This window comes from Solea senegalensis, linkage group LG9 (assembly GCF_019176455.1).
Source record: "Solea senegalensis isolate Sse05_10M linkage group LG9, IFAPA_SoseM_1, whole genome shotgun sequence".
NCBI classification, from domain to species: domain Eukaryota; kingdom Metazoa; phylum Chordata; class Actinopteri; order Pleuronectiformes; family Soleidae; genus Solea; species Solea senegalensis.
Genome location: NC_058029.1, coordinates 18,956,177 through 18,978,913, shown reverse-complemented (window position 1 = coordinate 18,978,913; position 22,737 = coordinate 18,956,177). Strand labels below are relative to the sequence as shown.

The 22,737-nt window shown below is 43.6% G+C and overlaps 1 protein-coding gene across 1 annotated transcript in view; it reads left to right on the top strand.

Moving 5' to 3' along the window:
• Positions 1-459: 459 nt before the first annotated feature.
• Positions 460-22,737, top strand: part of LOC122774695 (integrin alpha-8-like) — a 39,043-nt gene continuing 16,765 nt past the window's right edge. Inside the window, 16 exon segments of the mRNA XM_044034170.1 lie at positions 460-564; positions 1,556-1,782; positions 2,019-2,149; positions 4,565-4,665; positions 4,737-4,860; positions 6,261-6,322; positions 6,828-6,873; positions 8,486-8,611; positions 9,231-9,275; positions 10,628-10,671; positions 12,514-12,570; positions 12,720-12,772; positions 12,858-13,063; positions 16,029-16,226; positions 20,958-21,020; positions 21,130-21,235. Of these exon segments, the coding sequence (XP_043890105.1) occupies positions 460-564; positions 1,556-1,782; positions 2,019-2,149; positions 4,565-4,665; positions 4,737-4,860; positions 6,261-6,322; positions 6,828-6,873; positions 8,486-8,611; positions 9,231-9,275; positions 10,628-10,671; positions 12,514-12,570; positions 12,720-12,772; positions 12,858-13,063; positions 16,029-16,226; positions 20,958-21,020; positions 21,130-21,235 (1,694 nt within the window).

The following is a 22,737-nucleotide window of genomic DNA, read 5'->3' as shown; positions in this document are numbered from 1 at the left end:
AAATCTGTGCTCAGAACACACACACACACACAGACTGACAGAATATCACCTAACAATATATAAGCAAATGTGAGGATTACTGGAAATTAGATATATATGAGAATTGTATAGGATATAAGCATTAAAACACTAATGACCTGTTGGACTCCACACTAAAGCCAAATGGGGTCAAAAAACAGGAACATGTCTGCTGCTTCCTCACTCCCTCACCACCATGTTCTTGTATAAGAAACAGGACACTTCCAGTTCTGTCTTCTACAGCATGTTCTGCAGGTTTTCCCCCCTTCTTCTGTTCATCTTTGATTTAGTAGAAGCAGCTGAGAAGAAACAGACCTGCTCCTTTACCCTTCTCCCCTGATGAACCAAAAACTGTTGTGCATAAAGGATCAGAGGTGAATCTAGTCTGCACTCATTCAACGAAACAATAAAGAAACTGGGATAGAGTTGCAGGATGGATGGATGGATGGATGGAACTGTGTTGAAGGAGGAGAGCAGGGCAGGTACAGGGGTGTGGAGCAGAGAAATGTCTCCATGTGGCAGGTCAAGGTTCTTCTCAGCCACCCTGTACCTCCTCCTCCTCTTCACCTTCTCACCTGGTTTTTATCAACTCTGGGAGAAAACACTCCAGTGCCACGGTGACTGCATTTTTACTACACTGTGGAATTGAGTGTATCCCATAAAGCTTATTTTAATTAAAACAAACTCCACACACTGATAAACTGCAGATTGGTTTGAGTGGAAGTGGCTCATCTCTTTTCCTCTCTCCCCTGCACACACACACACACACACACACACACTCAAGGAGGAAGTTTTTGGTAAGAAAACAAGTGCTTCATTTACATGACCCAGCCTGGTCTGGCATGTCCTCGCTTTGAAAACCTTTTTATTGTAGGGTATTATTTTCAGCTAGGGTGAAGTAAGTAACGCCGGAGGTTTTCGTTTTGTTTTTGTTTTTATTGGGGTCGTCTGGTGTTGAGTGAAACTGCGCCTAAACTTGCACATGTAGCTCAACAGATTTCTACTGTAAAGCAACATAATAAGTGATTACTCTCAACGGCAGGAAACGTGGAAAATAAAGAAATATAAGGTGGTATAATTTACTAACTAATAGTTTGCGCGCGCGCCAAGCCTCCAAGTGTATGTGCGCGCGATTCAAGAAGGTGGTTAAAAAGTCTCACATCAACAGTATTTACTATTTTAGGACGAAGACCCTAATTCACCATAGAGAAGTTGCCCGTGCTGTGAAAGGAGCGGTTACGCGCAGAGCACTTTTGCGCGCTCAGATTTAAGTGGTTTGGGGTGTGTGTGTGTGTGTGTAGGGGGTAAAGTTTTGTGCAGAGGGCGGGGGCGCGGCTGTCTATGTAGTCTTGTAGCCGAGGCTCAGCACAGACCTGGTGGTTTCAGTCAGGATGTCAGGAGGCAGTTTTGGGGCAGAGCGCAGCAGCAGAGCGCAGTGATCCAGTGTCTCGCCGCTGGTGGACTTAACAAAGCGCTCTCACCTGCACGGAGGAAAGTCAGTCTCGCTCTCTCTCTCACACACATTGGGGGAGGCTAGTGCGTGGTGGCTGTCCTGTGTGTGGTGGATACACGGAGTGTTTCGTGGGACAGTGTTTCATCCGCTGGGATGTTTATTCTCAGGCTGCTCTCGGCGCTCTGGCCCGCGCTCAGTGGAGTTTGGAGTTTTAACCTTTACGCACAGCATCCTACAGTTTACAGCGGACCAGATGGGAGCTATTTCGGTTATTCTGTGGATTTCTACCAAGCCTCCAGCGACAGCAGCACGTGAGTGTGATGACTTCTGTGGTACCTGTGCAACTTATTTTTGTAGACTCAGACGTATGGCATATAATGAAAGCTTAATCTAAGTAGATTAATCGTTATCATGTAGCTGTGTACTGTACAGCAGAACAAATCACACTCATGAAACTGAAAGGAAACGTATGAGGTTTATGAATGAGACTTGCTGTACAGCATGTGTTGCATGAATGAAAAACATTTTTTCCTTAATCCTTCACCAGGTTCAGTGTGTTGGTTGGGGCCCCCAAGGCCAACACTTCCCAGCCTGGCATCGTGGAGGCCGGAGCTGTGTACTACTGCCCCTGGCCTGGATTACCTGACAGCTGCAAACAGGTCCCTTTTGATAATTCCAGTGAGTCACCTGTAATCAATTTATTCCCTTTTTTTCTACAGAACATAGAAAATAACCAAAAAGTAAAATTACTTCAGTACGGATCACTGATTTCCTCAAATGAGCATTTTTTTATGTGACTTACAGTATGTGACCTTACATGTTACTACAATAAGGAACCAGTTGAGTTGTGTGTGTGTATTTAAATGGGCCCATGTGCAGTTGCATGAAAAAGATAAGTGAAGAAGATAAGTGTCTCATCATCTTCCTATAACAAGAAAACGTGGCTGCTGGCAGATTTGGGGTGAAACTATATCATGGTGATTATGGATTTTCAATATATTACCATCAGTCCAATCATATTGCACGTAATATTTCTGATGTGCACTTTTCTACTGAAGTTTGTGTGTGTGAAAAAGAGGCTGGGGTGCTGTGAAGGGGGTAAACTGTATGCACATGGGAATTCAGCCTTCGGAAGAAAGGGGATTGGGTGAGGTCTGCTTTTAATTCAATCTTGAAAAAGGAACCCCCCCCACACACACACACACACACCACCCCCACGGTCACGGTCCCCCTCTCTGTTTTGGTGAGGTCCTCACAAAAGATGATGCGTCTTTCTTTCAGAAAGCAGAAGGGGTCTTGTCAACAATAAACAACAACAACAATAATAATAATAATAATATCTAAAGCTCGAGTTAGAAGATGTTGCATTATAAACATCATCTCCACAATTGTGAATGTACAGTAAATGGATGCTGCTTGTCAGATGATCAGCTGACGTATGAGCCGCTGATACCTTAAGGTAACAGCTGCTGGCGGAAGCAGCTGACATCACTGTTTTCCATGGCGATGGGGGTAAACCTCAGAAGTGTGGACAGACTTGTTGGCTCGCCCTGAAGTTGAATATAGGTCATTTTTGACAAAGGTTTCATAGTGTGAAGAGTTTGGATGGAAATTTCAGCCTTTTAAGTGTAGAATAATAAACACAGTGTGTTAAATGTGTGTGCACTTCTCTATCTATTCCCTGGAATGGGTGTTAATGTTGTAGGTGATTGATGCCAGTGGCCAATTCTGGAGATACAGCAAATTCTTTACACTCAGATGCACAGTGTCCATAATATCAGCATGAGTGGTCGAACATCTGTGTTTGGGCTATACTGCTTAACGTCTATTTGTCAGTTTCACGTGTACCTGCATGCGTGTGCATGCCTTCCAACTGTGATGTAAGGCAGATGTTTTAAGTCACGATGCCAGTGTGGGGGCTGGCACAGTGATGGTGTGACAGATTAGTGATGAATGGCATGTTTATAGTGGATAAAGCAGGAAAGCAGTTACCGCTCTATTGTCGGTGTGTTCCACCTTAAAAAGACTTATCCCATTTTAATCTGCTGGAACGTGATACCTATTTATATGACTCATCAGATGAGTATGAAATTAAAGTTCTGATGTCTAAGCGTTCACGGTCACACTGGATCATACACCCACATCTGGAAGCCTTACAATAAACTCAGTGCCCTGTTAATGGCTTCAAAGCAACTCAACGGGATTTGCTCTATGTATTTTTGCTTGATGTCACGTCTTTATAACTTTATACCCCAAATTCTTTTGTGCCAGTGCACTATCCTACTTCTTTTCATTTTAAACCCCAGTTATAGTAACAGATTTTATCTGTGAGACTTTACTAGATATTAGAAACATTTGTGTAAAATAGAGATTGAATAAAATTAAATCTAAAGTTCTCTTTTGACATTGAAAAACAGTACAACTAATCCTATCCTAAATAGATAAATGACATTATACATGATTGAACACATAGTGTGCACCTGTGTGTGTGTGTATGAGTGTGTACATGAAAGGTGTTTAATGAGGAGTTAAAGAGTTTGCACAGTCCTAAATAGACCCAGCTGGTCTTAAATAACAGTGTGAAATCTCTATAATAGAGCAAACATACACACACATGCACTAATAACCATAGTCTCGACACTCTATTGTGATTCAGGAGGGAAATCTTTATGTGTGTCTGTATTTCCAGGCAAAAGTCTCTTGAGTGTTGTTAGATTTTATGAGAGAGGCTTTGACTGAAGAAGAAAAAAAAAGAAAAATCAGTATCCTGACAAATGTCTGTTTCTGGGGGGCAAATGGTGTTTTCATGTTTGTTATAGCGGTTTCAAAGATGCTGCTGTTTGTTCCTGCTTAAGGGACAAACTGTCCCTTAAGCAGGATGTTTTCCACCCACACAGTCAGTGTTAAAGGTCTGTGTTACCACCGTTAATATCAGCTGTTTATGACACCAGATGAAAAGTCTCCTTTATTCTCATTTAAACTCTTCCCTTCTTCTCTGTCGCTGTCTGTCTTGCTCTCTGTTTCTCTCTGTCTGTCTGTCTGTCTGTCTCTCTTGGTCCTTGCTTGACTCTGTCTGTCTGTCTGTCTGTCCAGACAACAGAATGATGAAGGTCAATGGCACCAGGGAGCCTGTGGAGTTTAAGTCTCACCAGTGGTTTGGAGCATCAGTCCGGACACACAGAGGAAAAGTGGTGGTGAGTGGACTCTGGTTTCATTTAGGTGCACTTTCCTTGAAATGGGAATGAGATTATGATTTGTTGTTTAGGCATGTGCGCCCCTCTACCACTGGCGGACGGTGAAGCTGAGTGGGGAGAAAGAACCAGTGGGGACTTGTTATGTGGCTGTCCAAAACTTCAGCGCCTACGCAGAATACTCACCATGCAGGACCAGTGAGTCACTCTGCAGCCCCGTCTCCAACTGCCTACATCTCTCCTTTATTGCTCTCCACCCTCATCTCCCTTTATTTTTTTATTCTCTCCCCGACTGTCAGTGTGCACACAGATTCACCAAAGGTTTTTGTTTTTCTAAGATATGGCCTCAACGGACCATGTGCTAATATACCGTATAATCCACCAGTATAACATGACATAAAGTTTAAGTACACCACAATTTTTTATGCCAGCTAATAAACAGTAAGGATTATATCTCAAGTCTAAAGGGTCAGTTCACACAGTTCATCCAAGATTTCTCACTATTTCTGGAAGTGCATCTGGCCTCATAAATAGTTCATGGATTCTGTTTGTGGCGTTGCATCAAAGTAGTATGTTTCATTTTCAGTTTTGATTGAAAACTACTGTTTTCAGGAAATGTTACAGGCTTGGCATGTCTTTATTTTCAATGTTTTTCACATTAAATTCCACTGGCTGTTGTTTGAAACATGGGCGTCTTAAACATTGACCGCATAAAACCAAAACTGCAAAAGTGCAGGTGAGAAAAAGGTGTATTTGTATTTCGGATGAGCAGAGTTTTTTTTAGTTTGCTTCCACAAATTACATCGCAGAAGCACCAAGGGGGAAAATCCTTCTGATGGTTTATCTCTCTCTCTCTTTGTGCTCCTCTTATCTAATCACTTAATGGGATCCTCTCTCCTCTACTCTTTTCCCTGTGACCTTTCTGACCGTCCACTGTGATGTGAGGATTAAGCAGGGTACGATAAGGAGAAATGGAGGCTATCAGGTGGCACATCATAAACAGCACATCAAACAAAGTCCTTATCAACAACTTCAGCAAACTGCTTTCCAAAAAAAATAAAAAATAAAAGCCCCCACTTACATATTCATAGTTACAACCCCAGCTGTAGTTGGTCAAGGTTTTCTGTTTATGACTAAATGAGCACATTGAAACTCAATTGTCCTCATGGGTGACATTATGTTCTGCGCTTCTCGAAAGAGGGAATGATGTCTTTCCTATGCATCTTAGTCTGAATGTTCCGTCACCGGCAGCTTGTTTGCTTCATCTTCAACTGAATCTTCAACCACTCAGACTACAGCTATAATTCACACAGTGTTTATGCACACACGTGCGTAGTTAGGCATCATTAAACTTTACCTCAGGGTGCCTCTGAAACGAAGAAAGATTCATTACACACATACGATTTCTTTTTTTTGTTCATGCACAGTTAGATGTAGTTAAACAGAAGCACACCTCAGTGCATGGAGACTGTTTTCTAGGTTGTTTTTTTTATAGCTGCACAAGATACGTAGCTCTAAAGACGTTATGAGGACGCGTGCTTTGAAACTGATGCCACAAAAACTAAGGCACTGGTTTTGTTTCACTTTGCTGTATTCAGATGATCCAGACCCAGAAGGGCAGGGGTTCTGCCAGGCTGGCTTCAGTGTGGATTTCACCAAGGTAACAATTGCAGCAGCACTCCTATGTTATTTTCTTCCCTGCTCTCTCCCCACATCATGTCCTGTCTCAGAGTGCAGAGGTTTCTTGAAAAATAGTCTCTATCAGGAGATTTATGGAAAGACGAGAGCGCGAGAGTTTGTCCCCAGAGGAACCTCCACTCCTGATGTGACCCATCGCCTCTAAACACAATAGACAAAACACACACACACACACACGCACACACGCTTAACGCATTCTTTGACTCGACAGTCAGTGTGAACCTTGACCTGTGAGGCATGGTCCAAGTCTACCCTCCTGTACAGGAAACTGTCATTCTCCACAGAATGTCATCAGGCATGGCAACAGGAATGTGCTCTCTCCACACACACACACACATATATGTACATATACATATACATATATATATATATATATATATATATCACACACGCACAAAGTCACATGCACAAACTCATTGACAAATGTCTGTCTCATGACTGACTCTAACTAATTGTGTTTATTCCAGGAAGGGCGGCTGGTGGTAGGAGGACCTGGAAGCTTTTACTGGCAAGGTAACTGCAGTAGCAGGGTGTAACGTTTGGTCTAGCGTTTGCAATGATTTCATCAATTGGAAAGTGTCGTGAGGGAAAAGCTGAAGATGATTTTAACAGTCAAGACAACCCCCACATACACGTGTGTGGAAAAAAACTGTCAATTTCTCTTCTTTGCTACTTTGTCCCCTCTCGCTCTCTCTGTAACAGTGTAGCAGGAAGTGAGTGTTTGGGCTCTGTAATGAGCTGATCAGGGGGTAATGGAGTGTGGAGGAACTGCCCCTTTGTCCCATGATAAAGCACAGCGGGCATTAAAAAGCCTTAAGAAGTGAGGAACGAGCTCGTGGGCAAGGCACCATGGCTGAGAGGGACAGGGAAAGTTTTTTTTTTGTGCGATAGATGTGATGATAGACACGTGTTGCCGTGGAGAGAGGGAGAGAAAGATGAGAAGAAAGGGAGTATGCGAGAGAGTCAGGCAGAGAAGATGGATCTTCTATCTGCTGAGGTCAGCGAGTCAAAGCAGAAGAATGAAGTGTCTCAATAGGTGTAGACACAGCGTGAGCGTGTCAGAGTTCAGCTGTTGGAGGGTGGCACTACTCCCCCAACTCCAGGTGCATGTGTCCTTTTCTGTTCCCAAAATAAATAAATAGTTACATCAAAATGCATCCAGCATTTCTATGATGTAGCTGCATTGTTTGTCTTGTTGCTACATGATTAAATAATGAATGTTCCTGTGGACAAGACCACAGTAGACCGGAATCACAGGCAGCCTAATGGACTACTCGCTCTCTCTGCCCTCAGCGTGGCAAGGCTGGCTGCCTCCAGTTAAAACACTTCCTCTAAATGTTTATAAGAGCACTCAGCCTGGACTTTATGGCCTCTAATATGCTACGAATTATTTTCAGCCTTCAGTCTGAGCTATCATTAAAACAAAAAAAACCTCTTCCATACAAGTCTCGCTGTCACTGAGTTTACAGGACACTTCAAATTAGCAGCAGTGACTTATGGCCTTGTGTTAACAGTTTGTAAGCTGGCGTCTCGTTCATCAGGTCGGAGTTTTATAACGGGTTGATAGAGTGATACGTTATGCAGGGGGATCGGCAAAGAGAGGGCGAGTGTGGGAGATGAGCTGGAGGGAGAGTTCAGAGGCCACATTTTCCCAAACCTCAGTGCACGCGCTCACACAAATTAAGGAGGATTTATGGAAGGTTGAGGGCGGCCATAGATAAAAATCATTTGTTTGCTTGACCTCTTGTTCAACAGCAGAGGAAGGGCTGTTGTTTTGTGTGTGGACACCTATAATTCAGAATCCTCCCGAGGACATTTTCTCAAGGGCTTTTATAGGAACATTAGTGTGTTTTTCCAGCTATTCCCCTGTTAGTGATGTGCTTTAGCTGTCCTCAGGGAGGATTCTTTTTGACGTGCTGTTAGTCTGTGTGCATCTTTCATACGGTGTAAGCAGTCTTAGTAAGAGGGCTGGAGTGCTCTCTTCATGTGGTCCACGCTGAACCGACGGTCCATGAGCAGATGTGACTCTCTCACCCTTGTTGTTTATTTTTCTCTATCTGTCTGTGTGTGTGTGTGTGTGTGTGTGTGTGTGTGTGTGTGCGTGTGCGCGCGCGTGTGTGTGCAGGTCAGGTGATGACAGCGGGAATAGCTGAGATACTGAACGGCTACTCTTTGAAGGCGATCCTGAGAAAGGTTCCAGGAGAGAAACACACTCGAGCGGCTGAGGACACACACGATGACAGTTACCTGGGTAAGACGTATATAAAATTACATTACATTACATTACATGTCATTTAGCAGACGCTTTTATCCAAAGCGACTTACAATGCAATTGATTACAATCAGCCAGGGGTGGAGTCGAACTTGCGACCATTGCGACCATGATGTCTTTCGCATACAGGGTACTGGTCTTAACCACTGAGCCACTCCACAAATCATGCACTAACACTGAGAAATCACAACAGACATGATCTCAGGGCATCTTAACATAGTAAGGCAGAGATCATATACCCCAGGAAGACTTTAGATCAACAGTGTAAATTATAGTGATTTTTGTTGGTGTTGCTGGAGTGTAGTAGACATAGTATAATATCATACTTCAAACTGCTGTTTTACTTTACTAGTGCAATGTTGCCGTTGCCTCCATCTGTCTTAACATAGAGCAAGTCACTTCCTGCGTGCAGTGCAGGAATGACAAAGGGCAGCACACGATCTTAACACTTCACACTGAGAAATACAAAGGAATACAGAGAGAGTTTGTGTGGTTTGAATGTAATCATATCAGCCACAACTCAGTAGTAACCAATAACAATAAGTCTACTCAGACAATATCACCTCCCGTATTTCATCTGCATCTGATTTCTCTTTAGGTTACTCTGTGGCAGTCGGGGAGTTTACGGGAGACTCTGAACAAGGTGAGAAAGCCAACAACTCATTACAACTAACCACATGCAGCACAAGAGGAATCCCCCACTAATAACATCAGAAGCCTCCCTGCAATGCCGCCTGAAACACGACATGCCTGCAGTCTCGACACACTCCAGCAGGACGCCGGGAACACTGGGAAGGGTCTGATAGGGTGAGCGATAGTGAGCGGACAGCTGGTTGACAGTGTCTGGCTCTGAGCTGAAGCAGTAATGAGAACTGTCTCTGTACGACTAGGTCACGACCCCGAGGGGACTGGACTTCAAGAACCACTGATAAAGGGATTTCCTGTCCTCCATTTTGACTGATTAGAATGATTAGTGGCAGACTCGGCGCAGCTCCTCAGGTCCTGAGAACGTCCAGAATTAGTTCTCGACTTAACATATTAGGTGGAAATAGGGGCAGCCACATCACACAGATGGAACACAATGATTTGAGTTCGTCTCTGTCCATCTTTTCAACCTAGACGACCTCGATGAGTTGCTCCCGAAGTCATTTTCCCGTGCCTTCACTTTGTCAGCGCCACAAAAAACCACAACTCTTCAATAAAACAAGATATGGAGAAAATATAATCAGCCACAGTCATGCCACATCAGTTTACAACTTCTTTATATTGCGTCTTCTTCTTCAAACACTGTGTGTCATCACACACTTATTTCTTCCGCTCTGTCACCACCATGAGACCCCGTCTCCTCCAGCACCATTTCATCTTCCAATTCATAATTTCCTGTCTACGCTGGGCCTCTTTGCTGTTCGCCATTAAGTGGGATCTTTACGGGACAACATTACGTTTACATACCCCCACAGCAACCCCACAAACTCCCTGAACCCCCGGGGCACAACACATGTCAGAGCGTCTTAAAGTGAGGCTTAAGAGGTTACACATGCCCAATGATGTGTTGTGTTGTGGTACAAAACTTGTTGTGGTTTTGTTCCTCAAACAATCTTCAGACTGGGGAACTGGTTGCACTGGGAGCTCTGAGTGAAGCTGGAGATGGGAATTGGTGGTTTATAGGCTCGTGGTTGAGCCTGGTGGCGAGAGCTGAAGGGCAGGAGAGGGGGGGGGGGGGTCTCTGTCTTCTCTCACTGGGTGGGACCCTCAGATCGTCCCTATAAGTCTGCATCACCACACTCATCAATCAATGCACAAGCAGGGCCTGAACAGTCACTGACTCAGTGTGATGTCAGTAACACTCAGACGATCTGATGGGGGTCTGCAGAGGAGGTTCAAGGTTCAAGGCCTTTTCAAAACCCCCTGATGCGTTTGGTGCTTCCTCTGTAAATCCATCTTGCACACGTTCATTCACATTCACTCTAATTTCAATCGTTCTCTATTTCCCAGAACTGATCGCTGGAGTCCCGAGAGGAGCACAGAACTTTGGATATGTGAGTATTTTTATTTTTTTTAAAAGGCACAGAGTATAGATATTGGTGCCAGAAGAACATATTTGTTGAGCTCAGCAACAACAGTGTTGCTACAAAATACAAAATAACAGATGTACATACAATATGTTCTAATCATGATTTAGCACAAATCATGACATTTTGGAACTGATATGATCAAACACACATAAAAGAGAGAATGGAATCTAAACTTTGATAGTTTAACATAGACAGTTTGGTGGTGTGTGTGTTAAGGTATGTGTATAAATGTAATAACTAAGTTAGAGAGTATGTGTCATCTTTTCTGGGCACATTCATCTCTCTATGGCCTGCCAGATGAAAAAAAAACAATTTTATTTTATATATCCTGATTTATTCCAATGGCTTTAAAAGTCTGGACATCGAAAAAAGACGTGAAATATGATTTTCTCAAATTGAATTTAAACCACAGGCCACAAGGCAGCGTAGTGGCTAGCACTGTTGCCTTACAGCAAAAAGACCCGGGTTTGGGGCCCGTTCCAAATCTGGTCACACTTTCTGCTCAAATCAGACTTAAAATAGTTTTTGTGTCACTTTTAATGTGACACACACAACAACTGTTAGCTGCACAGTGACGTCAGCCATAACTAACGCACACAACATTGCAGTTAACCTTTTACCACTATTCTCGTCCGTTGCCATGGAGGAGTGCTGCATCCCAACTTCAGTGTTTTTAAAACCGTGTCGTGAAGCATCATGCAAAACATGGTTATGCATGCGTTGTCACAAAAGCAACTAATGCAGCTACTATAGGTTGGTTGTGTCTGGACACACATTCAGTTTGATCACTTGCAGTTAACAGTGAGGACAATCTGAGATAACCAAAGAGATAAGTCAGTGTTTCATGGCATGACAGGCTTTACCGTACAGAACTAAAACAAACAGTGTGTATCCATGTGGATTCAGCAAACACTGCACGTGTGTGTGTGAATGCTACAGTGCGTCGTGTATTGTCTTATGGGAACCTGTCCCCGGGGCTGACTGTGTCAGTCTTTCCTAATGACACACAGCTTCCGCTGCATATGGAGGGGGGTGACCCCACCTAACCCCACTAACCCTTCTCCACACACACATGACCCTTAACACTAACCTGCAGTGCAACCGCAGGGCTCACCGCACTGCACACACACACACACACACACACTGTAGCATGTGGTTGAGGTCTGGACCGACTGTAGCTGGTGCAGGGATCAGGGCTTGTCCTTCCTGTACAGACAGTGCACGCTGGCTGTCATAGAGATGGCGGCTTGTCGCTCACAGTCAGACGAGTGTAGCTTCAGAGTTGCTCTCAGCCTCCATCGGGACCAAACAGACAACTCAGCATGCGAGAACGTTGACATCCAGACTAGCTGTTCAATATTTGTGTTCACATATCCTCAATTGTCCTGTGTTCCTAAGTCTGTCCCTGTTTAGTGTGTCTTTGAGACATCTGTACTTTGGTCAACGTGTATCCTTCTGCATATGTGTGTATGTGCGAGAGAGCATGTGTGTGTGCACGTGGAGCCCCCCGGCTGTCTCCATGTGGTTGTTATTTTAGGTCTTATGAAGGAATTCTCAGTCTCCCCAGTCTTTCCCCTCGACCCAGGCTAGGATGGGGGGAAGGAGAAAAAGATGAGGGGAAAATGGTAAAGGCACAAAGAAGATGGTGGTGGGGGTGGGTAGGGGAAAAGAGAGGCGCTTCAGCCGAATAAAAAGCTTTTTTTTACGCGGTTTCTGACTTTTCCCCCTGCATTCTTCATGTGCCTGTTTGTCAGACTGTTTACTCCCCGGTGTGTCATACTGTATTTGTCTTGTTCCTTGCATTAGGTGGCGATGATCAACTCCACCAATCTAACCTTCATCCAGAACTTCACAGGAGAGCAGGTATTTGACTTTATGACTCCCACAGTGAGGAAAGTTCATAGCTACAGCGACAATACAAAGCAGAAATGATCGCACATATGTATTTGACATGGTACTCAACACATCAGTGGGTTAAACTTGCTCATGTTCCATTCTTCTCTCTCCCTAAGATGGCCTCCTATTTTGGCTACTCAGTGGCTGTCTCTGACCTGAATGGAGATGGGTATGTTGACAAACACTAATACTCACATCAATATTGATGCATACACCTGCTGTCTTTTTTCTCTGAGCACAATTTGTGTCCTCAGGACTGACGATGTGCTGGTCGGAGCGCCGCTCTACATGGAGAGAGAGATGGAAAGCAAACCCAGGGAGGTGGGGAGGGTTTACCTGTACCTGCAGACGGCACCGCTGACGTTTACCAGTCCTGTTGCCCTCACCGGCACGTACACCTTTGGGCGCTTCGGCACAGCTATAGCGCCCCTGGGAGACATCAACCAGGATGGATACAATGGTATGTTGATGAGGAAAGAAAAAAAAAGGGGGGGGAAATGATGAAAAGAACATCCACCCTAAGCAAGTCAGTCACTTTGTATTTTGTGTTTCAGTGCATGAATGACTTTGCCCATGGAGCTGATGTTTTCATCCAAACAAGTCAAACAAATCTTTTTTTGATATATTGTCTGTGACCAAGGAAATCCTCTCAGATGCAGCTGCATCTCAGGCTCTTCAGCCAGTCAGGAAGTGAGACGATGAAAAGTGTCTGCGCGAATTTGTTTCCTCCTGATGATCAGGGTGAAGGCCGTGTGCGCGTGTGTGTTGAAGTGTGTGCGTTGCGAGTTATTTTTAACTCGCCAGATGTGCCCTGAGATAAAATCATCTGGGAGTTTCTGTCCTGCTGCCCAGTGTTCATTCCTCTTCAAAGTGTTTGTTTTATCCTCATTGATTGGACAAAAACACACAGGCATACACAGACAAATTGTTCAGCCTGCAGCCCAAATGCTGCATGAAGCTCGGGCCTGCATGCCTTAAAAAAAAAGAATAAACTCATGCACATCTGGCCTTTGTATGGCCTTTTTCCCACTGATTTATGTTTTATTCATTCATGCACAGCATGTGTTCATGTGCGTCCCTCCCTCTTAAACCCTTTAACCATCAGATCAATGACCACCAGATCAATACTGAAGCTTTCTGTGGCCAGAAACATAAATGACATGAGGCCGTCTCTGATAGGTGGTGACAGGCAGAGAGATAACGTGTTGATGTGTCGTTGTTGATGTCATTATTAAGCCTATTAAGTCTGTTTAACCTTCGGGAACAGAAAAGATTACAACATCATTGGTATGCTGCGACATCCTTCATGTGATATAAATGACCTGTCAGTCAAATATCAGAGACCAGACTGAGGGAGCGCTTGTGTGTGTACACAGTGAGCACAGGGCGGTTGGGGACAATAACCCCCATCCGACTACTGAATGACAAGGTTTTTTTTTTTGAGCAGTAGAATTCACTTCCGAAACGTTTGTTGACATAAATGAATCACTTCCTGTGTGCAGGGTGGGAATGCCGCCAATCGACAAAAGATCTTAACACAGTGAGAGTCGTGTGGAGGCTCAATCATCGTTGTGTGAACTGGTCTAAGTGTGACAGACATTTGTTTATATTTACAAGTTACGCACCACAATTTGAATGTAATGACTGCACGCCCACGTGTGTGTGTGTGTGTGTATGATTTCATTTGTCTGCATTACATTATAGAGTCACCATGGAATCACAGTTTTCAGCCGCTTCTTGTCGCTAATGGCAAACTTGTGTCTTGACATACAACTGTGCCATCATGTGTGTCTCTTAATAATCACTGACAGATCCCTGCTCTGTGATTATGCAGTCTCTTCCATCATGATCCTCTCTCAGCTGCGACATCACCACTCAGTTTCCAAACCAACCCATTTTCTCACGTCCTCGTTTTCAAATATAAGCTGTCAATTGTAATCTAATGTGGAATGAGGCTCTCGTTGTTATTCTTTTTGACTTGTTGTCACAAATAATGGCACAGTGGCTGCATGTTTTGGTCTCCTCGAGCCTTGGTCCCAGTTTTTTTTTGTTTTTTTTTTTAAACACAGCCATTCAGTCATGTATACATACCCACGCATAGACACATGCGCATACAGGGGCTCATACACTTGCATACACACATGGTTGCATTTACCCTTCCTACCCCACAATCTGCTTCATGTGGAACTAGTTGTTTAGGCTGAGTGAGAGGGGGTCTGGAGACAAACAGGATGTCTAGAGGTGTTTGGACAGTTCCAGTACTGTACGGTGGGACACTGGGACACGTCATTGCAGAACCCAGGGACATTGAGTGTTTAAAGGGCTAAATACTGGGGCTGCACAATATATATCATGATTTTGATATCAACATGCAGTATACATATCACTAGTTTCCACATGTAGACTGTGCCTCTCACTAAGAGATTACCATAAATGTAGATCATTTTTTTCTTTATTTTTATATAAGCAAATAGTTTGACGAATGTGAATTTGCACCAATTTCTATACAGTAATATGCATATGCATACTAGAAAAAAGGTATAGTATTCAAATGTACTGTGCAGCATCACCACAGAGGGTCATGGTCTATTTTTGTGGATATGCTGTTTGAGTTTTACGATGTTTTTACTCTTAGATTTTCAATTTTAATTTCTGAGAGGAGATTGTGTTACCTTACCACAGTTCAAGGATGTTGTTTCTGGTCATTTGTGGTAGCTGCACTTTAATGTGCACATTTGAGAGGGATATAAATGTTCTCATCAGGAAGAAAGCAAACGAAACTCCAACACAAGCAGACTTTTTTTGTTTAAATAAATAATAGTCCATTTTATCTGCTAAGTACAGTTTGTTGCTGTGCCAGAGGACAATTAACAAAACCTAAATTATGGACCTCCTTCCAAACTTTGAATAGGAATTCTGCCTCCTATTCTTTAGTTAACTTGTTCCATATCCATTGCCAGGGTAACTGTTTCCTCTTGTTTTCAGATTTTATCATTCACTAAGCTAACCTGCTGCTGGCTATAGCTTTATTTACAGACAAACGTGAATCACTTTTCATCTATGTCTTGGTAAGAGGCTCAATGTACATGTTTCCCTAAATTGAAGACACGATTGTAAGACACAAACTCCCCAACCTCTTGCTTTTTATCCTTGTGTAACTCCTGGAATTTAACTACATTTCCAACAGAGCAGAACACAAAGTAATGAAAAGCAATAACCCTAACTGAGCCCAAACAGAAAAGAAATCAACAAAGATCAGTGGAATAAATGGAAGTAAACCGGAGTGATAAGTAGCCGTGTTCCAGTCCAGTCCAGGTCCAGTTAGTTTTCTTCTATCTGTACCTTTTTCCTCACCTCCTGCCTCAGAGGAACCTTAACTCTGCTGATCTCTTAAACATCTTGTGTGTGTGTGTGTCATCCCACAGATGTGGCGGTGGGCTGTCCATTCGGAGGCGAGGAGCGTGGAGGCAGAGTATTGATCTTTAACGGTAATCGAGATGTAAAAACGCAAGGTTTGGTGCTGAGCCAGGAGCTGAGAGCAGCCTGGACCCCCAGCGATGGCTTACCGGGATATGGCTTCACTGTAAGAGGAGGCCAAGACCTGGACAACAATCAGTATCCTGGTGAATACTCGACTCCCTGTGTTACAATCAAAATTCTTTCCTGGTGTTGCATTCCTTCACTTCTCCGCTTTCCTTCCAAACTCCCTCCTCTTCAGTCTTGACCTCCACATTTCATCGTTCCCCCCATGCACTCCTCCACTACCATCCCCATGTTCTCCCGTATTGCTTTCCGCTTCTGCTCTGGTAAAGTCATCAGTCAGACGAAGCGGGTACAGGGATGAGTGCCAGTGAACTGCTGCTGCCTTCATTCTTTGGGGATTTTCAGCACTCAAGAAAGAGAGAAAACATAAGATTGAGAGAGAGAGAAATTCTAGTAATACATAAACCGCATGTTCAGTCTACCAGACAGTCAAGCCTCAGCCCATAGACCTATTAAAGTGGAAGCAACTCAGATATCATTCAATCAAATTGCATGTAGCTACTCCTTACTTTATGTACCACCTTCTTACTTTACTTGACTTTTCTACCTTTTGTCTTTGCAAAACATATTTGAAACTTCACTGAAAAGAACATTTACATTTAGTACAAACATGACTGGGACTCTGTTTATATACCAGGGTTTCAGTTCAGGAATAAAGGGAGCATTAGAAACAAAGCAGCGCTGTAAAATCACTGTTTTACGACTTTATTTTCTCCCTAATTTGGAGCCACTCATTTCTCTGGCTTTGTGCTTCCACAGATTAGACTGAACAGTAAAAAGTGTTTAGTTGTTTCCCTTGTGTTTCTGCCTCCACTCTCTTGAACCACTTCTCATTTTGCTCTAATAACAGATTTCTTCATTCCACAAACAAGAAATCAAGGGAACTAGGCATGAGAACACACACACACACACACACACATGCAGCTTGTGATTGGTTTCAGTGGCAGCCAGAGAGAGAGAGTGTGTGTTGACCATGTGCCAGGCTCCAGGTCAAAGCCTAAAGACCCTGTGCAGACCCACTGCAGATCAGAGAGCCTGAATTCAAAACATTACAGTGAATACACGCACACAGGTTCGTAAACTAAGCTGATGGAGACGCTTCGGCAGGAGGAGGTGAAGTAGAAACTCATGGGTGGCGCAGCGCTCAGCCGACACACACGACACCAAATAAACACACATACGTACACACACTAATGTGTGCCCTTGTCGTCTGTCATTAGAGAAGTGGCTGAAGGAAGTGAGACACGTACACACATGGTGTGTCGTTAGCGGCGCAGTAAAGTCACACTGTTCAAAGGAGCCGGCGATGTTTGATCAGCATTATGAGAGGACTGCACAGGCGTCTGGGAGGCGTGCTGGAACTACAATATGCTCTCATTAACGTGAAATGTTATTAGTCGGCTGCCGGTGCATCACCAGAGAGAGGGATGATGATTAGTCTCTGCTTTTAGCTTTAATAGACTTTTCCTGCAAAGATTATGTCATTGCATGTCTTTTTATTTGAACTAAATGGAAGGAAGTGGTCAAAACTGACAGCCACACTCTATTAAGCTTAGAACCGTAGTGTGTAAATATATAAATAAAAATATAACTTCAGCTCCACATGAATTTCTGTGTATTTCCCAGGAAAGCAGTGTTTAGATTCCGTGTCGCCTGGCGACATTCCTGAGCTGCACGCAGGAAGTGATTCCTTTAAAATCCAGACAGATGGCCACAAGAACAACATTGCGCTAGTAAAACGAACACAGGTTAGAGTTTGACTGAAAACACAAGGAAGCACCGAAACGAAGAGTTTCAGAAGTGCTCAAAAAACACGATAGTTCAGCAGTTTGATGAGACAAATGCTTTTGCCGCGACACGCACTTGCACTGCTGCTGTTACCGCTCCCTCAGTCAGTTCTGATAGTATTGCCTGACAGAGCCCATTTTCAGGACAAAAAAAAATCATACCGTTACATCATTTCTGTTCTCAAAGACCAAACACAGGCAAAATAATAACATCCACAGCAACAAAAATCACACACTGCACCTTTATATAAAGCGGGCTGGGGTTTGGTTAGAGTATCCAGGCGTAGGGAAAGGGATCAGATTGCTTCAGGGTGCACTTTAGGTTCAACTTAGGGGTCAAAGGTCAGAAACTGACAATGTTTTACCCGTCAATCACACCAGTTTTCTGAGAGTTACAGACGCAGACAGGTCAGGGTCAGTGCTTTGGATGTGTGTGGTGGGAAGAGGTCAGTATTCAGTCTGGTCAATAGGTAGGTAAGTAGGCGTAAAAAATATGTGACTTGACTCTAAATATGTGGGTAGATCTGCCCGTTTATTTAAAGACCATCATTTTAAACCCTTTCTGGGGCGCTTGAGTATTTCTAAAACCAAAAATCAAAAAAGTCAAGTTTAAATTGTAAGAACAAGAATAACGACGTATCTCGTTTCATCATTATTCATTATGCGCCTCAAGTGTACCCTTAAACATAAACTTCCAATCCAAAATAAACCCTCTACAATTCTGAACAGGCTATTCCCCTTGTCTGCAATGTGATAACTATCCTTTTTATTGCAAACATGCAGCGTGTGTGAGGTATTGCAAAATGCATAAAATGATGTCTTATAGCCTGCAGGTTCTTGAATATCCTCGTAGAAATCCCACACATGTATCCATAATTAAGAGGTGCTCGTTTTCACCTCATTTTCCTCTGAGTGCTATTGACCTTTGGCATTTCATCACGAGGACCTTCTACCTGCAGCCAAACAGGCAGTCAGTGACGGCTTGACAGTCTGTGTAAACTCTGCACGGAGGTTGTATTTTCACAGCACAGCGTAGCCACTATCAGCTAAAGCCGCGCAGTCACCGTGACGTACCTGCACTTAGACCTGCGCTTATATACATGCGCTCTCTCCAACTGTCAAATCAACAGCAGCAGGCGCGCGGTTTTCCTCCTGTGTGTAAGGAAATAGTCCTCAGTGCAGCCACGTGCACACACACTCACATACACACACATGTACCCCCTGTCCTGTCCTCAAATCAGTCGTGTGTGGTTTTTGAGAACAAACATGAGACTCAGAATAAGCTGGGACTATCATTGTACTCATGCATGTGTGTGGCAGGAATGGAGTCAGATTTCCAGGTTACACAACCCCTGGATGAAGAGAGGAATTCAGACTGGGAGTGAGGTGGTCCCTCTGTGTCTCTCGCTCTCCTTCTGTTGAGAATACACCTTGCTCCTGATGGCTTTCACAGATTGCATTTTAAAGGCCAAGATCCGCAGTCCCCTGCCCTCCTTTCCATCCTATCATTTCGCAGTCTCCTCCCTCTTGTGCTCTCCCTTTTCCCCCCTCTAATGTACCTCTACAACTGCCCCAGCCCCACACACACATACACACACACACATTAAGGGATCCCTTCTCATCACAGGCTTTTCTAGACAGTGCGTACACACACAGTCGCACAGTGACACAGCACACCCCAGGGGAAGAGGGACTGGGGTCTAAATGTTTAATGTTGTGGTTTCAGGGGAACTGTGACTGCAGCCAAAGGCAGAAACAGATGTGCCCTCTCTCTCAGATTCAATTAGTCCCTTTCTTCTTAAATATGCAGAGGAGGAGAGACACCAAATGACAAACAAAGTCTACAAGAGTGCACTTCCATTAGCTCAGTCCAATATTGCCTGAAGCAGGACACCATAGCATTTCCTAATTAAACTTGCCCACATTGTATGAATAACTAAAAATAGTGCCAGAAGCTTTGATCGTCAAGTCAAAATGCCAAAGGTTAATTGTTCACCTGAGAGTGCTTTTTCAGGGATGACTTGATTCTACATTGTTATGTCTGATCCTGAGATTCTGATACTGAATCAGTGTGTCTCCTTTAAATAACTGTGCTATACATGTACCACATAGTTATACATGGAAAACCTCTCCTTCTCTAACTTAGATCATATGTATGCATTGTATCTGATTTTACTTTTTATGGCAATTGCCTTATCATTTTAAATCATCAGGTATCTGTTTAAGAAAAAAATAAATAAATAATAATTTCTGCTGCTCCAGTCACCTCTCACTGCACTACATGCGTTCAGTCTGTGTTTTTCAGAATCACCACTTTATTTTGCTTCATCTGGCATTGGTGGCTTTTATCCATTAAGTGCCTCTCTTCAGTTTCACATTGTTTTAATCAGCACTTGTATGTGCTTGTGATCTACATATGTGTGTGTGTGTGCTTGCATGTGGCTTTCATTGGTATGTGTCCCCTGACCGCAGCCGTTAAAAAAAAAAAAGAAAAAGAAAACGGCTCTATTTTAGACTTTTAGAATGTGTTTTCATCACAAAAGCCATGAAAACAAATAAAAATCACATATAGATCCGAGATCTGTTGCTGCTTACAATTAGGGGGCTGCGTGTTGTAATGCAGAGTGATGGGAAATGTTGTTGGAATCCTTTTTATTGGCACTGGAATGCCACGTGGGGTCCCTGTCTGTCCCGCAGCACACAGCGACACGTATGAACACACTCGCACACGTGCAGAATGAACTCAAACCGTCTGAACCTGGCCATGTATGAAAGCAAAAGCAACGGCGATATCAGAATGTTAATGCTATCACAGTATGTCTACTTGTGTATGGTGTGTGTGTAGCTCTCTGTGTGAGTGTGTGTGTGTATTAAATGTGAGAAGTCTGTGTTTGATGAAGATTGCCGGAGACCTTGAAATCAATCCCATCTGTGGCATTCTTTGAAGCCCTCCATTCTCTCTCCCCTCTCTTTCTCTCTCTCTCTCCCTCTCTCTCTCTCTCTGTTTCTCCTCTGTCTTCACAGATCTGATCGTTGGGGCATTCGGTTCAGGTGAAGTGTCAGTGTACAGGTAAGAATGAACGCGGTGTCTCTTTTCTAAACGCTTCTCAAAGTACAGATTTGATTCCCCATTCTTGCATCTAACACTGTGTGTGTGTGTGTGTGTGTGTGTGTGTGTGTGTGTGTGTGTGTGTAGATCTCGCTGTAGTGTCGGTGGAAGCTGCAATGAACCTGAGTCCAAGAATCCTGAACCCTGATGACCGACAGTGTCACCTGCCTGAGACAGACATGATGGTTACCTGGTAAGAGGAGCATCCTCTCTTAAACCAGTTTTATCCATAATATGAATAAGATAATACAGAGCATGTTTTACACTCACCGCCCCCCCTTTAATGGACACGGGAGACCTAATAAAGTGTCAGGATTGGCACCTGGTTTGGTCTTGTGCTGCTTTAAAGAACAAGATGTGTGTTCAGAGCTGGTCTTCTGCATACAAGTTACTTTTGAACCAATCTGGTCATTCTTCCCAGACCTTTGGCACCAACAAGGCATTTCCACCCACAGAACTGATGCTTATACTGGATATTTTGTCTCTTTTGGACCATGCTCTTTAAACCTCAGAGACAGTTGTGTGTTAAAATACCAGTAGTTTCTAAAAGACTCAGACCAACACATCTGGCACTAACAACTGTGCCACATTCAAGGTCACTAAAACCACTTTTTCTTCCCCATTCCAGTGCTCAGTTTAAGCTTCAGCAGGTCATCTTGACTGTGTCTACGTGGCAGATCACATATTTGCATTAACAAGTAGTCAAACAGGTGTACCTATGAGAGTTTTTCTACAGTTCCTCCTTACCTATGTGTGTAGAGAGTCTAACAAAACCACTATGGTCTGGCACTCTCTACGTTTGAAGTGCAAACAACGTCAGTTTTAAAAGCTCCAGCAAAACGTGCTTGTATTGATTATTTGACTACGGGGTTTTACATCTATCTACTTGTATCTCGTGTTTTTGTTGACCCATAGCCTCAGCTGAAAAAATAGTTTAATATCAATAAAGTGTGCAGGTAAAAGTGTGCAGGCTACAAGGATCAAAGTCTCACACAGACATGAAACGATGTGTCCCACTGCTTTACTGAACCCTAAATCTGTACCAGAAATCCTACCGCTTGTACCGTACCATAAATTGTTAGAGTATACAATATAGGCTTTCACACACTGACAGATCTGACAGATATTTCACCCCGTTTTGTAGACGTCTGCCGCGAGCCGAGATCTGTCTGTCTGTGTGTCTAATTCAATCATTTAGCAATGCGCCAAAAAAACAGAAAAGCGCTGCTCATGAGGCCTTGAAATTCCCATTTATTGGACTCTGTGATTAATTTGAAACAGCATAATTCTATTTTGATTATATTATTGTTCCTGTGGCTTTGAACAGCTTGGGGGTGAGTTTAGTTGAGGGGAACGGGTCTAAAGGCTCACGCTGCTTCACCACAGTCCATTGTTGGTTCTAACTTACTGGGGCTGGAAACGCCGTAGGACTGTTTGGACGAGAGAAGTGTGCTTTGCCAGCTGCCATTATGGTGTTGTGTGTGTGTGTGTGTGTTGGCAGTGAGTGAAAAGGGTTTTGGTCAACCTGACAGAGAGCTCTGAACGATGGAATTCAGTAAAAACAAAACTCCGCTTATTTAAATAAACCGCCTTAAAGTTTAGGTACGGGGTACGGAATCAGATCGGACATAGGAGACAGATGTACACAGGGCCGAACACCAGCTCTAAGAAATGTGGGATGTCTGCGGCTCATGT